This window comes from Podarcis liolepis (assembly GCF_965112155.1).
Source record: "Podarcis liolepis genome assembly, chromosome: 14".
NCBI lineage: Eukaryota > Metazoa > Chordata > Lepidosauria > Squamata > Lacertidae > Podarcis > Podarcis liolepis.
The window spans coordinates 3,427,100-3,440,765 of record NC_139569.1 but is presented as its reverse complement, the minus strand read 5'-3'; the positions used below and the strand labels follow the sequence as shown (position 1 = coordinate 3,440,765).

The 13,666-nt window shown below is 45.5% G+C and overlaps 1 protein-coding gene across 8 annotated transcripts in view; it reads left to right on the top strand.

Annotated features, from left to right (window-relative positions):
* Nucleotides 1–13,666, top strand: part of SDK1 (sidekick cell adhesion molecule 1) — a 596,711-nt gene that overhangs the window by 378,150 nt on the left and 204,895 nt on the right. For all 8 annotated transcript variants that reach the window (XM_083474661.1, XM_083474660.1, XM_083474664.1 and 5 more), the window contains exon 15: nucleotides 7,633–7,769. In XM_083474661.1, the coding sequence (XP_083330787.1) occupies nucleotides 7,633–7,769 (137 nt within the window). The remainder of the gene's footprint in view (nucleotides 1–7,632; nucleotides 7,770–13,666) is intronic.

The following is a 13,666-nucleotide window of genomic DNA, read 5'->3' as shown; positions in this document are numbered from 1 at the left end:
CAACCGCTTCAATCTGCAGAACTAGCCCTGTTACAGGAGTCTCAAAACACCTCTTCCACATCTGTCAGAAATCCATCTCCCATGCTTTGGAACTCCCTGCCTCTTGACATCACACAGGTGCCTTCACTGTACTCCTTTTGGCACCTGCTAATAAACATTTTTGCTTAGGCGAGCCTACCCAGGTATACAGACTTTTTGCATGTGTTTTGATCTGTGTTTAGCTCATCACTGATTTTTTAAAATCATCTTTTTGTTCTGAGGTTTTTCTTTGTTTTTACAATCAAGTGGTATATACATTTTATGAAATAGATAACATTCCATATAAAGCTGCTTCCTGCAGTGGCGTCGCGAGGGGGGTGGGGGGTGGGCGGTTTGGCCCAGGTGCCATGTCTGGGGTGTGTGTGTGACAAGAACGCACCCCATGGAGTGCTCGCCCTGCCGCCCCTGGGCATGGTGGCACAAGCAGCCATTGCGCCGCCACAGCCACATGTGGAGGATCCTCCATTCGCGGCTGCAGCTTGAGCGCTGTACGGACGGTGGTGGGATGCCTCCGTCACCACTACAGCTGCAAGCGGAGCATCCCGCCACAGCCCGTACGGCTCTTGGGTGTCGCCAGTGGCAAACTGCTATGTACAACGCATATGCAGTGTCACAGGCATGCACTGTGTGTAGCGACGCCACACATGCACTGTGCATAGGAGTTAGCCACCGGTGACACTGGAGTGCCATACGGATGGCAGCGGGATCTGTCCGCCGGTGGCAGGAGCTGCTTATGGCAAGCTGTGCCCCCCCCAGCCTCTCTACCTCCCCGGCTCGCCATAAGTGGCTCCTGCATTGCCGCTTTACAGTGAGCTGGGAAGTGAGGGAGGGGGAAGGACGGGAGCCGTGGCTCCCAAGAGGATGAGTGCCCCAGCAAAGCATCATAGCTCCCCCCTTCCCCCGACGGCTCAGGGTACTTGGGAGTCGTGGCAGTGGAGGCACAGAGGCGTGGGGGGGGCGGACCACCCCAGGTTTCATCGCTGAGGAGATGACATTTGGCGCCCACCCGCGACTCCCAAGCCTGCCCCGAGCTGTTGATGGGGGGGGGGGGCTGACAAAAAAAAATTCCACACCGGGTACCACCTGGGCTTGCTACGCCTGTGGCTTCCTGTGCTAGAGGAAGGCTTGCCTGCCGCAAGTCCCAGGTTCAGCTCCTGGCAGCTCCAGATAAGGCTGCGAAGGGCCGCTGCCTGCGACGCAGGAGAGACACAGCTGCAAGTCAGTGCAGGCACGGCTGAGCCAAATAGTCCAGTGGCCTCTGGTTCCTCTGCACAAAGGAGACCTGAGGGACCGAGGACGCCTTTCCCCTTTAAAATATCCTCCTGCTGAACCACTTACCACAAGTCAAACTTCATGGCAGATTTGGCTTAGACAGTCTTTTGTGACCAGGAAGGAAAGCTTTTTCTCTTCTTCTTTTTCAAATTGACAAGGAGGCTTGCTTAATCTCCTTCGCCTTCTTGGTAATCCTCTCTTCAGTCACAGTCTCTCTAATTACCTGCTGTTGGGCTCTTTTTTTCCCTGAGAAATCTTTCCAAAAACATGCCTAGTTTATTTCCCTTAGCAAATAGCTTGCTTTTAGCTAATTTTGTAAGATACTCTGTGGGTGTTTGTTGAGTAAATTTCTTCAGCCATCCTCTGGCAGTCACAAACTGTTTCTCAAACATTAGGGTATTTGTGTCTGCCATGTATCGTTTTTTGAATACCTTACCTTTTTTCCTCCAGCCTCACTACAGCAGTGAAACAGTCCTCTTATGTTTATATAGGAAGGCAAATGGGGACTTTTCTCCAGAGTCCCAGGAGACTGTCACCAACAGTGTACTGTTTTTGATGGTTTAGAGCTTAGACAAGCGCTGAAGCAACTGGTGCGAGTGCATTTTGCAAATGGTTTTAGCACACACATGTGTTTGGGTGATTCTTCACACCATGTTGTAAAAGGATGAGGAACTGTTTAAGAACATGAAGAAGGGTTTGGCTGGGTCAAGCAAACGGTCTTTCTTGTTTCTTAAAGTAGCTAGCTAGATGGCTTCTAAAAGCCCACAAGCAAGGCATGAAAGCCAGTTTTTGGTCTCCAGTGGCATAGGTCTCTCAACCTGGAGGTTTCATCATGACTATGATTGGTAAACATTGCTCCATGAATTTGTCCAATCCTCTTCTAAAGCTTTCCTAGCTAGTGAACATCACCACTTTTTGTGGCAGCAGATTCCAGAAATGAATTCTGCTGTTTTTCTCCTTCTCTCATAACACTCGAACTCATGGACATCCAATGAAACGGAGAGCTGGAAGATTCAGGCCAGATAAAAGATAGGGCGTCTTCATGCAGCACAGATTTAAACTGCAGAGCTCACTCCCAAAGGAGCAGCGATCGCCGCCAATTTGGGTGGCTTTAAAATAGGATTAGACAAATTCACGGGCGAGGATAAGACTATTGGTGGCTGCTAGCCAGGATAACTGTACTCGGTCTCCACAACTGGAAGCAGCAGTGCTTCTGAATGTCAATTTCTGGGAAATATAGGAGGAGAGAGTGCGCTTCTGCTCAGGTCCTGTTTGCAGATTTCCCAGAGGAATCCGGTTGGCTACTGTGAGAACAAGTTGCTGGACTAGATGGGTCATTGATCTGACCCAGCAGGCTCCTCTGATGTTCTTATGTTCTCTCTATCCTGAATCTCCAACAAAGACTGGAGGTGAACGGGCCTTAGGAGTCTCATCTCCAGCCCCACCCACTTTGGCCTGAAGCCTGAGGTGATTTGATCGCCCGCATCCTGGTCTGAAGCGGAGCACTTCTTTGCCTTTTGATGGCCTCCCAAATACCATGCATGGTAGCATGGGAAGCACTCAATTCCTCTGGTGAGTCCAAGTTTGGGGACATCTTCTGTGAAAGACCCAATGCAAGGACCAGACCACCAGTTTCAGGAGCCCAATCCAATTTGCCTGCTGGTCATTCAGCAGCCTCTGACTTAGCAATCTTTCCTTCTTGGTTGTGTGCTTGTGTGTGTGTGCAGCTTTGAGGTTTTACTACAATCAACTGGTATATAAATATTGTGAAATAAATAAATTGTTCTGACATAGAAATAGCCCAGTATTGATCCCCTCCCCCAATCCCACTCTGACATCCAGTTAGTATGCAATAATTCCATGGATGTTTAGAGCAAGGAGATTTTAATTTCTTCCCAATGAAAGATGGACAGAACTGTTCACAATGGTGGTGGTAACTAATTTCTCACCCTCCTCACTCTTAATTTTAGTGTTCTCCTATATGTGACATGGAGGCATTTGTTCAAGAGAGATTAATAATGGTTAACCTCCACTTTTGTGTACAACTGAGAGACCAATACATTTCCTTGCTTGAGAGGTGCTTTTCAGTTGTAAACAATCCTTTCTGGCAAGAGATGTTTCTTGCATGCTCATTTCCTCTGCCTCCAGGGACTTCTGTATATAAGCATCATCATGTGCTGGCAGTTGCTGAGTTCAGAAGGCAACAGTTCATTGCTCTTATATTTTATGGCCTTAACAAGTTAGTACAGAGGGCTGCTTAGCCCCAAAGACCTGTTATGGTTTGCCCTTGCTAGTGTGGACTCAAGGTGACTGCCTATACTGTACACCTGATACAGGAGACAAAATGAGTTTGCTCCAGTATATCAGCTCTAATGAGCACACAGTGTACTAATGAAGAGGGATACAAATTCCACACTTCAAGAACTTCAAATTGATCGATGCTCCAAAATATCAATATTAAAATTTGCAGGGAGTCTTGCAAGACAATCTGCTCAAATCAAATCCTCAACAGGAACTTGCATTTAAGCTTGAAGTAACCTAACAGGAATATTAGCTTTTACAGAGTTTCACCAAATGGAGATCAAGCCTGTTTTCTTGATGAGCATAGACAAGCTAGATGTTCAGTGTTTCAGATATCAAGGAGCCTTTTAGAATTTCCACTAAAGGCTAGAATTTGAAACAGGCGGAAACGATTCCCTTCTGTATCAACTGTTTACTTGAGCAAAATGAGAGCAGCCTGGGCTGGTAACTGTAGAGTAGCTTTGAATGGATATCTTTAAAGTGACAGGAAAACAGACCTAGCCAATAAACACATGTACAGTGACAGGCATGTTCATACTTTGTGCTTCTGTAACCACCTGGTGCCTCTGCAAACACTATTTATAGCTGGGATAGTTCAGCTGGTAGAGCCTGTCGGAATATTTTGCCCAGTGTGGGGCCTGAAGCCATGGCTCCTGAGATTTAGGGGCCATAGCTTCAGGCCCCACACTGGGAAAAAGATTCCTACAGTACATTGCAAGGGGTTGGACTATATGACCCCCATGGCCCCTTCCCAATCTGCAACTGTATGATTCTATGATCTTACGCTTTGAATCCACAACTGCATCTTTTGCTCTGCATTGGTTAGGTACCATTTATTTATCAATTTATTTATTATTTAAATTTATATACTGCCCATTCCCCAAAGATCTCGGGGCAGTTCACAAGATGAAAAGCACAAAATAAATAGTTAAAGCGGAAAAAAGTTCTTACAATTATTAATTAACCTTCTCTTCTCTGTAAGTTCCCATAGTTAGTTACATATGGAAAAAATACATTGTGACATTAAAAAAAACAAAAAACACCCCACACTCCAAGATACCATACATTTCTGTTTTGATCAATTTCGCCGCTTTCCTGCAGAATCCTGCCAGCACTACAGAATGGCTGGCTTTAACTGGGACGTGGCAGATCTCAGTAACATGATCAGTTACAAACAGTATGTGAGTCTTACATTGGGTCTCCTCTGAAGCAAGTAGAAAAGGTCCCCTTCCAGCCATTCTATGCAGTGGAACTTTGCATGCAAGGAGCACTTCAATCTCCTGCAAGGGCTCCAACTATAGGGGGCTCTGGGTGCCCAATCACCCACAAAAAAATGTTGTGGGTGCTTAGCACACATACCTCAGGGCCCCCAAGACAACTTTCAAGGTCCCGCGAGGTCTCGGGACCTGGTGCTACCAGAAGTCAGTGCAGACACTTGGCTTCCACTAATGTAAGAATGCCTTCCTTTGCTTGATGGTGCAGAAAAGCTGCCCTCATGGCTTGGAGTTTGAGAAAAAGCCCTTTCTGTCATCAACTTCCAGCATCTTTTAATGGAGGACAAGCCCATCCATGGCTCCTAGCCACAAGGGCTATGTCCTCCCTCCACAGCTGGAGGCAGAAGGTCTTTGGAGGCCAGTTCTTGAGGATGGCAGGTGGGGAAGAGGGCTGTTGAGCTCAGGTCCTGGTTGCAGGCTGACCACTGTAAGAGCAGATGGCAAAATGGGTCTTTGGCCTGATGGGGCAGGGCTCTTACGGCCTTATGTTAGCCCAAGCATAATTTTGTTTTTCAGTTTGAGCTATGCAGCCTGGTGTGGGCTACATAAACTATGGGCCACGGTTCAAAGTTAATGCAAAATTAAATTCATTTCTCCTCTCTTCGCTTCAACCACAGGAAGGAATCTAAAATTCAGGGCATGCATTTTGCAGCTCTGATTTAAAGCCACATCCCTGGGCTGAAATTGCACTTGTTTATGAATGTGGAGTGGTTGTGGTTTTAGACGGTGCTCAGTGTGCAGCAGCTTAATAAATTATGAAAAGAAATGAGTACATTTTTTAATTAAAGAATGTCAAGTACAATTACTGCTTTTTGGTCTGACCAGCCAGGGTCAGCAATAATTGATATTGAGAGAGAACTTCCACTAAGCAGTCCATGACAAATTGCTAGGATGGTTGCTTTTCCCACGCAAGAGATTTGGGCTTCACTTTGATGGGAAATGCCAAGAAGCAAAAGATCCGGGTCGTTTTAGCTGTGAGTAGGTCTCACAGAAGACATTCAAACAGCCGAGGCAGAGAATGCAAACTCCCTACCTCAACACCCCATACCCCAATTATCTGTCTATCTATCTGTTGATATATACCTGAATGGTGGGATCCTTGCCCACTGCTGGCACCCGAAACCTGCTACTATCTCACTTAAATTCATGATGTAGGCCAAGACAAGCCCCACCATGTGACTGGGAAGAGTGGGCCACTTCAGGTGACGGGTGCTGGTCTGCCATTAATGGCTAGCAAATGGTTAGTTTTTTGATTTATTATTGGGAGAGAGACAGTGTTGCGCAGCGGTTACAGCATCAGACTGGGATCTGAGAGACCAGGGTTCAAATTCCCACTTGGCCGTGAAGCTCACTGGTTGTGACCTTGGGCCACTCACTGCCTCTTTGTCTAGCATACCTCACAGGGTTGTTGTGTGAGGATTAAATGAGGACGGAGAGAAGAACCATGTATGCCACCTTTGGATGAAAATGCAATAAATAAAATAAAATATTTTTATTGCAATCTGAGGAGGGAGGGGGGAAGTTAGGTAGGATACATGTTTTTGCAAGCAAATTCCAAACTGACATCTCTAGGTAGTGGTTGGGCAAGGGCCCTGGCCAGGAGCTGCCAGTCAGTGTAGACCACACTAAGATAAATGAAGCAATAGTCTGATTTGGTAAAAGGCTCCTTTATCAATTTTGCAATGGGGGCCATAGATTGGGGGTGGAACACATACTTTGCATGCAGAAGGTTCCTGGTTCAATTCCTGGTATACCAGGCAGGGCAGAAACAGGCTCCTCTCTGAAATCCTGAACTGCTGCTGCCCATTAGGGTAGACAATACTGAACTATCTGGACAAATGGACTGACAGCTAAGGCAGCTTCCCCTATTCTGCTTCAGGCACTGGGACTTGTCTTGTACAGCCTTGGCTGGCTGGGACTCACAGCAAGTCTTCCCAGTGCTTTGAGGCCATAAGCAATATGCCTTACCCATCTACTTCCACATATTTGTGGGTGCTTACTTTTCAAAATTTGTGTGTCTGTTTTTAGATATTGTGTGCTTTACTAAATCCTATGTTTTGTTCATTTTACTTTAGATTTTAAGCATTCCATTTAGCATTCCCAAGTGTTTTTTGCAGGCATTTTTCACTTGGGTGGTTTAGAAAAGAACAGCACCTCTATTTTGTTAGGGATCTACCAGGCTGAGGCTGCAGCATGAATCTTAAATGGTAGCAACCTAAGAGTACATACAATAATTTTGATTGGGGGCTCTTCATGGATGGTGGCAGTGTCTTCTGCTCGCCCGAGTATGAAAAATTCCACTTTAAATCATCTCTCCTCCCCCCTTTCTCCTCAGGCGTTGGTTTCCTATTCATATGTTTTACAGCTATTCCATTACTAAGAACTTGCTGTAAAAAGAATTTATGGGCCAAGTTGTCTCAATTAAAAAAACAAATTTGAAAACTGGCTTTTTTCCCATGTTAAGTAACAGAGCCATTAGCTATTTAAGTGTCAACCTTAGGAATTTCCACATAAATCACCACTGAGAAACCACACAAAAACTCAGCATTGCTCTGAATATTATTATCATTATTATTATTATTATTATTATTTCACTTTTACGTTAAGCTGATCCATTTGTGCTCATATAATGTCTTAAACATTTGTCTGTGACCTACAGAGTGACAGGTGGACCTCTTCCTTCTTTGCTTTTTGTTTTAATTTCCGGCGCCCTCTTCTCCTCGTCTCCCCACCCTGCTTTCCACAGAGAATTGCCTCACCCACCGCAGAACCTCCTGGCCACCTTGAACGCTTCCTTCAGCCGCAGCGTAGTCCTCTCCTGGGTGCGTCCCTTCAATGGAAACAGTCCCGTCCTGCACTACATCATCGAGCTGTCTGAGAACAGTAAGTGCGGCGAAACTGATTTTCACCCATTTATGCGAAGACATTTTATTTGGAGTTGTTATTTTCCTCCCTTCCCCTCCCAGGTATCTCTTGGGTAGGCGTGAGAAATCATGCAAAGCCTGGGTATCTGTTTCTTCTCTTGCAAATGTGCATGCGGATTATTCATAATTTTTAAATAAGAAATTTCATTCTAAAAGAACAACCATTTCCCCTGGCAAATGTTCTGCCCCATTGGGGACTCTAATTGGGAGCTCTCTCTCTCCTCCTCCTCCCCCCCCCCCCGTCACTGCTGCTCTGCTGCTCTTCAGACCTGTTGCACATGGCATTATCTTTGACTTAAGAAGCCAGGGCGACTGCCTGGATGTTCACTGCTCAGGAGTGCAATTATGCAGCCCCGGTGTAATCCTGATGCTTGGCTTAGGCGTGTTGTCATGGCAGTCACTCTCATAAAATATAATTGAGCTGGCATTTTCTTATCAGGACTCCCATAGTCTCAGAGTCCAGTGGAAGGCCACCTGCCCTTCTTCACTCTCCATGCATCTTCCACTAAGAGCCTTTCCTTCCCTGTCCACATCTCGTCTCCTCTCCTGAGGAACACACCCTCTCACCACCAGGCTTCTCCTTGGGTCCAGCTCATGCTGCAGAGGCATGAAGTCTGCTGCCTACAACCAAGAGATGAGGAAGTGAGGGCTTCTTCCTCTAATTTCCTGCCCCAGAGTCCTGCTCCTCGGAGCAGGAAAGGGAGTTGGGGCAGGGGTTAGAGCCGGGAAACTGTGGCTGCCACGTCCCTGATTTAACAACAGGTTGGGAGATTCAGGTTTGAAGCAGGCAGCCTTTATTCATACCTTTGAACCTCCCTGCCTCCTCCTCTGCCCATTTGATCTCCCCCCGCTCACACACACACACACACCAACTATACCACCCTTATTTCTGATGCAGCCTTTGCTTCTCTCTCTTCCTGCCAAATCAAGGTGACTGAGATGGAGAAATGAAGGAGACAGATTCAGTCTAGGAAGAGTGGAGTGTGTGTGTGTGTGTGTGTGTGTGTGTGCATGCAGGCACACACATACATCAGTGGATACATACTTTATCCATGTCTGTAGGGCTTCAAAGTAAATGGAAAGGCTTCATGTTTATTTACATGAATGTTAAATTTTTTTTGGGGGGGGGAGCTACATCTGGTCTGCTGCCGAGTATCTATTTTAGCCAAGGGCCCTACCTTGTACTTCAATCACTCTGTTGTTTATCTGGCCATGCTCAGCGCGCACACTATGGAATATAAATGCAACCACAATATTCAGGGGCTAGAAAGATGGGCTTCGGCATGCAGTTTTGAGTGGCCTTCAGATGTAATCCAGAATATCAGGCTTTGCAGGAGACTGTCCTGCAAATAGGGATGATACTGTCAACTGGAAAATATAGTAATTCACCTCTAAAAATCTGTAAGAAGCTCAGTCGAGATCTGATAACATCCTACAGAAATTGCTTTGATAATCCTGAAGGGTACGAAGGGATTTTCTGAACTCTCACACGCTGTCAGACAAATCCGTTGATTTTAGCTGATGGCATCGTAATCTACCACAGGCTAGTTCTCTGTGCATAAATTTCACAAAGCTTTTTGTCTGGAAGCACAGAAACAAAAAGGAGACACAGCCTAGTGAAGTACAGAGCCATTCCTGTCAGCAATGCTTTTGGGGAGGGGTAATGGAAAGGGATGTCAGGTGGAGTTTGGATTTCAATCCTGGCTGGTCCTGGACTCCTGTGGCAACCCTAGGCAAGTTGTTGTGTCTTGGTTTGTGTTCATCATCTGCAAAGGAAGGAATGATTCACAGTGTTGTATTTCATACAGGGCAGTTATTGTAAAAATCAGTGGGTTGTTGACCATGCAAGACTTTGCACCACAGAAATGGTCACTGGCTAGCAGTACAGGGAAACTGATGCTCTCAAAACTACAAACAGAGAGGGCACACAGGACTGCACTCTAATCCTCTGAACATTGGGATGGATTAATAATGATACGGTCTGCAGTGTGGGCAGCTTTGCTTAACTTCCAGCCTTCATGAATGCCATCCTAGGAGAGAGGCAAGCATCCTCATCCTAAAATCGGGGATCAGCAGTCTCTGAGTCAGCTGCAGTATTTGCCCTGCAGGCTTTATCCTGACGATCATTTCAAAACCTGCCTCCTCCTCCTCCTGCATTTTAGCCTTTGCGTTTTAGCCTCCTGCATTTTAGCCTCTGTGATTCACATGGAATATATGCATCCCATCTACGACATGAGGAAAGAGGGTGCAAACAAACAGCCCAAGTAAGCCCTCAAAATGACTGTCCATGGGTGGCTATTCAATACAATTGGTAGACAGAAGTGGTAGAACTCTGGATTTTTCCACTTCAAACTGCAAGTGAGGAGTGCCATGTTTTTGCATGCTCCCCCATTCTATATTTTTATTTTAAAAAACCTCTTTCATCTAGTGAACTAACACATCAGTTTATGCTAAGCCTTTCTCATTGACATACTAGTTTTCTATACACATAGATTTTTTTTAACATAAGCATTAAAAACTGCAACACCCTAAAGCCTGAAGTGGAAAAGCCCAGAACTTCATCATCTCTGTGAGCTCAGCTAGATTGCTAAAGAAAAAGCGTTTTATATGCGTTTTATATGCAATATAACACTGTGACCCCAGATGGCACTGTGGGGTTCCATTTTTGCCCACTCGATTTCTCAATATAAAGGTTACAATGCATTTTTCTTAAGCACTTCTTTGCTGTGTCTAGTTTCAGCCTGTGTCTCATTCTGTGGAGTGTGTGAAATGCTTCTTAGCATTTGAAGGGGGGGAACTGTTTGTTTTTAACATCAAATACTCTGTTGTACATGTAGCTGTTCCAAGGAGAAACCAAGGCCCTGCATTGTTTGGTGTTCCTCATATAAAAACCCCAGGTTTCTAGCTGCCATTCTGCATTTCCCTCATTGCATTTAAATATTAAGCCTTTCCTGCTATTAACAGCCCAACTGGTGGTAGGAATATGTAAGCACTTCCTTTCTCATGTGTCTTCAATCACCCATGAAGTGCTACTACACTACGGAAACTGCCTGTGTAAAAGAAGAGCATGTTTGGCAGCATGCAACCCGAGAGTGGGGTTAATGCTTTCATCTTTTGTTTGCTGGTGTAGATTTCCTGGCCCCTGCTCTATGCTCTAGGGCAGGGGTCTGCAACCTTTAAGACAAAAAGAGCCACGTGCAGCTCCGGAGGCGCGGGTTGCAGACCCCTGCTCCAGGGCAGGCTTTGTGTCAGTTTTCTGCCAGCATCTTTGTGTACGGCTATACTTGCTATTACACACACCGTCACTTTTGTCTCTGCATCCGGAAGTTCCTTTGTCCTTTCAGTCAAAAATTGCTTTCAGCACTTCTGCTTGTTCTTTTGGTGGTACAGGTGCCTTTTCATATATTTTAACTGCTGCTAGTTTTTACATATGCTTCCCCCAAGCTCATTTGCTTATATTTGTAGCTGTTTAACTGTCAGCAGTGGTGCAATATGTGTTATGCATCCTAATACCAGTTTATGGGAGCCTCTGCATGACTTTTTTCCAGTTGCTAAGGGTGTATTGCAAGCACAATGCTGTAAAGTTTTAATACTGTGAGGGGTTTTCATCAGGAAGCCTAACAGGAACTTGTTTTTATAATGTGTGCCTGTTACCTTGCTGTGTCCTCAATTTGTTCACTGTTTCTGTTGAGGACAGAATGCTTTAATAAGACCAGTAGCACCCGTTGCCCTGGATGTGCAAGTAGCCTGAGATTTCATAACGTTTGCTATTTGTTGCCAAAGAAGGTAGTTTAGCAAGTCCAAATCTCGGAGGACTAATCGCTTGCTGCCTGGACGACTTGACCTGACACAGCGCTTTTCCTTCAGTGCCATTCAGCCAAGAGCTTGTCCGCACTTCTTCTTGTCCTGCTACCTTCCCCCAGGGAAAACTGCTCTTTAGCATTCCGTCGGAGCAAACGGCAATTTGGGTTTTCTCCGGATTGACGTCTGCTCTGATTTAACACTAAGGAGTGAGCTTTCCCTGGGAAAGGAGCGTGGAGCAAAGGGGAAACCACTCGGACCCATGGCTAGAAAGCGTAGGTCAAGTGGTCAGTCGCTTGGACCAGTGCTTTCTAGACACAGGGCACGTGAAAGTGTGGATGAGCCCTAAGAAAAAGGTAAACATAGTATTAGGGAGACTGTCAGGGCTGGGCGATGGGCAGCAGTTTGGAGCCAGGAGTCCAGAGCCAGCTGTGAGCCTTCAGAAGAGAAGATTAACCAAGACAGTAGGACCACAGAACAAGCCAGGAGTCATGGCCAAAGAACAGGGCCAGAAATTGCTGCCATCAACATTATATGCCTCGCTCTGTTGGCATTTTTGCCTCTTCTTCGGTTACAATTGCTTGTTGTTACCGCTTCACCCGCAAGGCAATAAAAGCTGAATGGTCCAGGAAGGTTGATCTGTGCAGGCTGGCCGTCCTTTTTTATTGCTAATACTCACTTTCCAGCTATGCTTCTTCAGCTGCAGGATTTTGACTATTCCTATTCTTTTCCTGTTATCAATTTTCCCCTTCCCCAAATAGATCCAGGAGTAAGCTGATTTGACTCTGAAAAAGCGGATTTCTTGAACAACCCTTGAGGTTTCCAAAAGGAAGCCTCTCTCCCTGTCCTTCTCCTTTGTCTGACTGTGGTCCTGGCCTGACTCTAAGCTCTCATGGGGGGTGGGGGGGGCGGGGGGTGGGGGGCGGGGTCTGTTCAGACCTTGAACAGAGCACTTGGCAAAAGATGGTTGAAGCAACATCATAGGAGGGGTGTTCCCAGCTACGCCATGGTAGCCTTATAAGAAGCTGTTGCAAGAGAGAGACTGTGAGCAACAGCACCATAGGAAGGGGGTTTCTTGCACCATGTTGAAACTGTCAGGCTGTCTTGTTATCTTTACTGTTGTCAGAAGGCAGGAAGTTGTTAATTTTGCTATATTTATAGCACTGAAATGTTTTTAAATATTGATATATTTGGCTTTTTTAACTTTTATTGATAAATGCAATACTTACAAACACAAACCAGAACACTAAGCACACTTATTATACATAGATACATGCACCTCTCAACTTAGATTACAAAAAAGAAAACAAACATACAAACTACGGTAAACATACAGACATAAATTTTGACTTCCCTCTACCTATATGTGGCTTCCTTTGTTTCTTTTCTTCTTTTCGCTGTGTTATCAATATTATTTTTGACTATCTCATCTTAATGGGACTATCTCCTATTTCTTCTTAATTTCTTACTCTATTTTACTGCAATTTTGTTTTTTATTATGGTATCATGAATTTGTTCTTGGGTCAATTTTAACTGTGACAATCTTGTGATTTTGAGATATTTTCCAGTTTTCTTTCTTGTAAGCTGCTGTGAACTTTTTGTGGAAAGGCAGCATACAAACAAAATTATGAATGGATGGATGGATGATTGAAAAGTTAAAGTCCAACACTGAAATGGAGCTTTTGCTTCGGCAAAGTGCAAAAGCCTTCCAAGGCTGACCGGATGAGTCCTGCTCTTAGCCCCAGCCTTTTGCCTGTGCCCTTAAAGTGCCATTCACTTATTTCATAGCCTTTGGTTTCTGCGATAGGGTATGTGTGATGGGAGTGACTCTTCCAAATTTCAGGAGTCCAACAAAGCAGCACCCTCTGGCCTTGAAGGATTTGGACTGGGCTGGTGGTGATTGTTTGAAAGGTCTCCCCACCCCTCAGATCATCCTATGGGCTCTCCAGAGCACCATCCCCATTTAGTCAGTTTTGAGCGGCGGCAGCAGCACCAAGGAGAGAAATAATGAGGAAGGAGAATTTCCTCCTCCCCCCCCCCCCGTTGCCCTGCCAT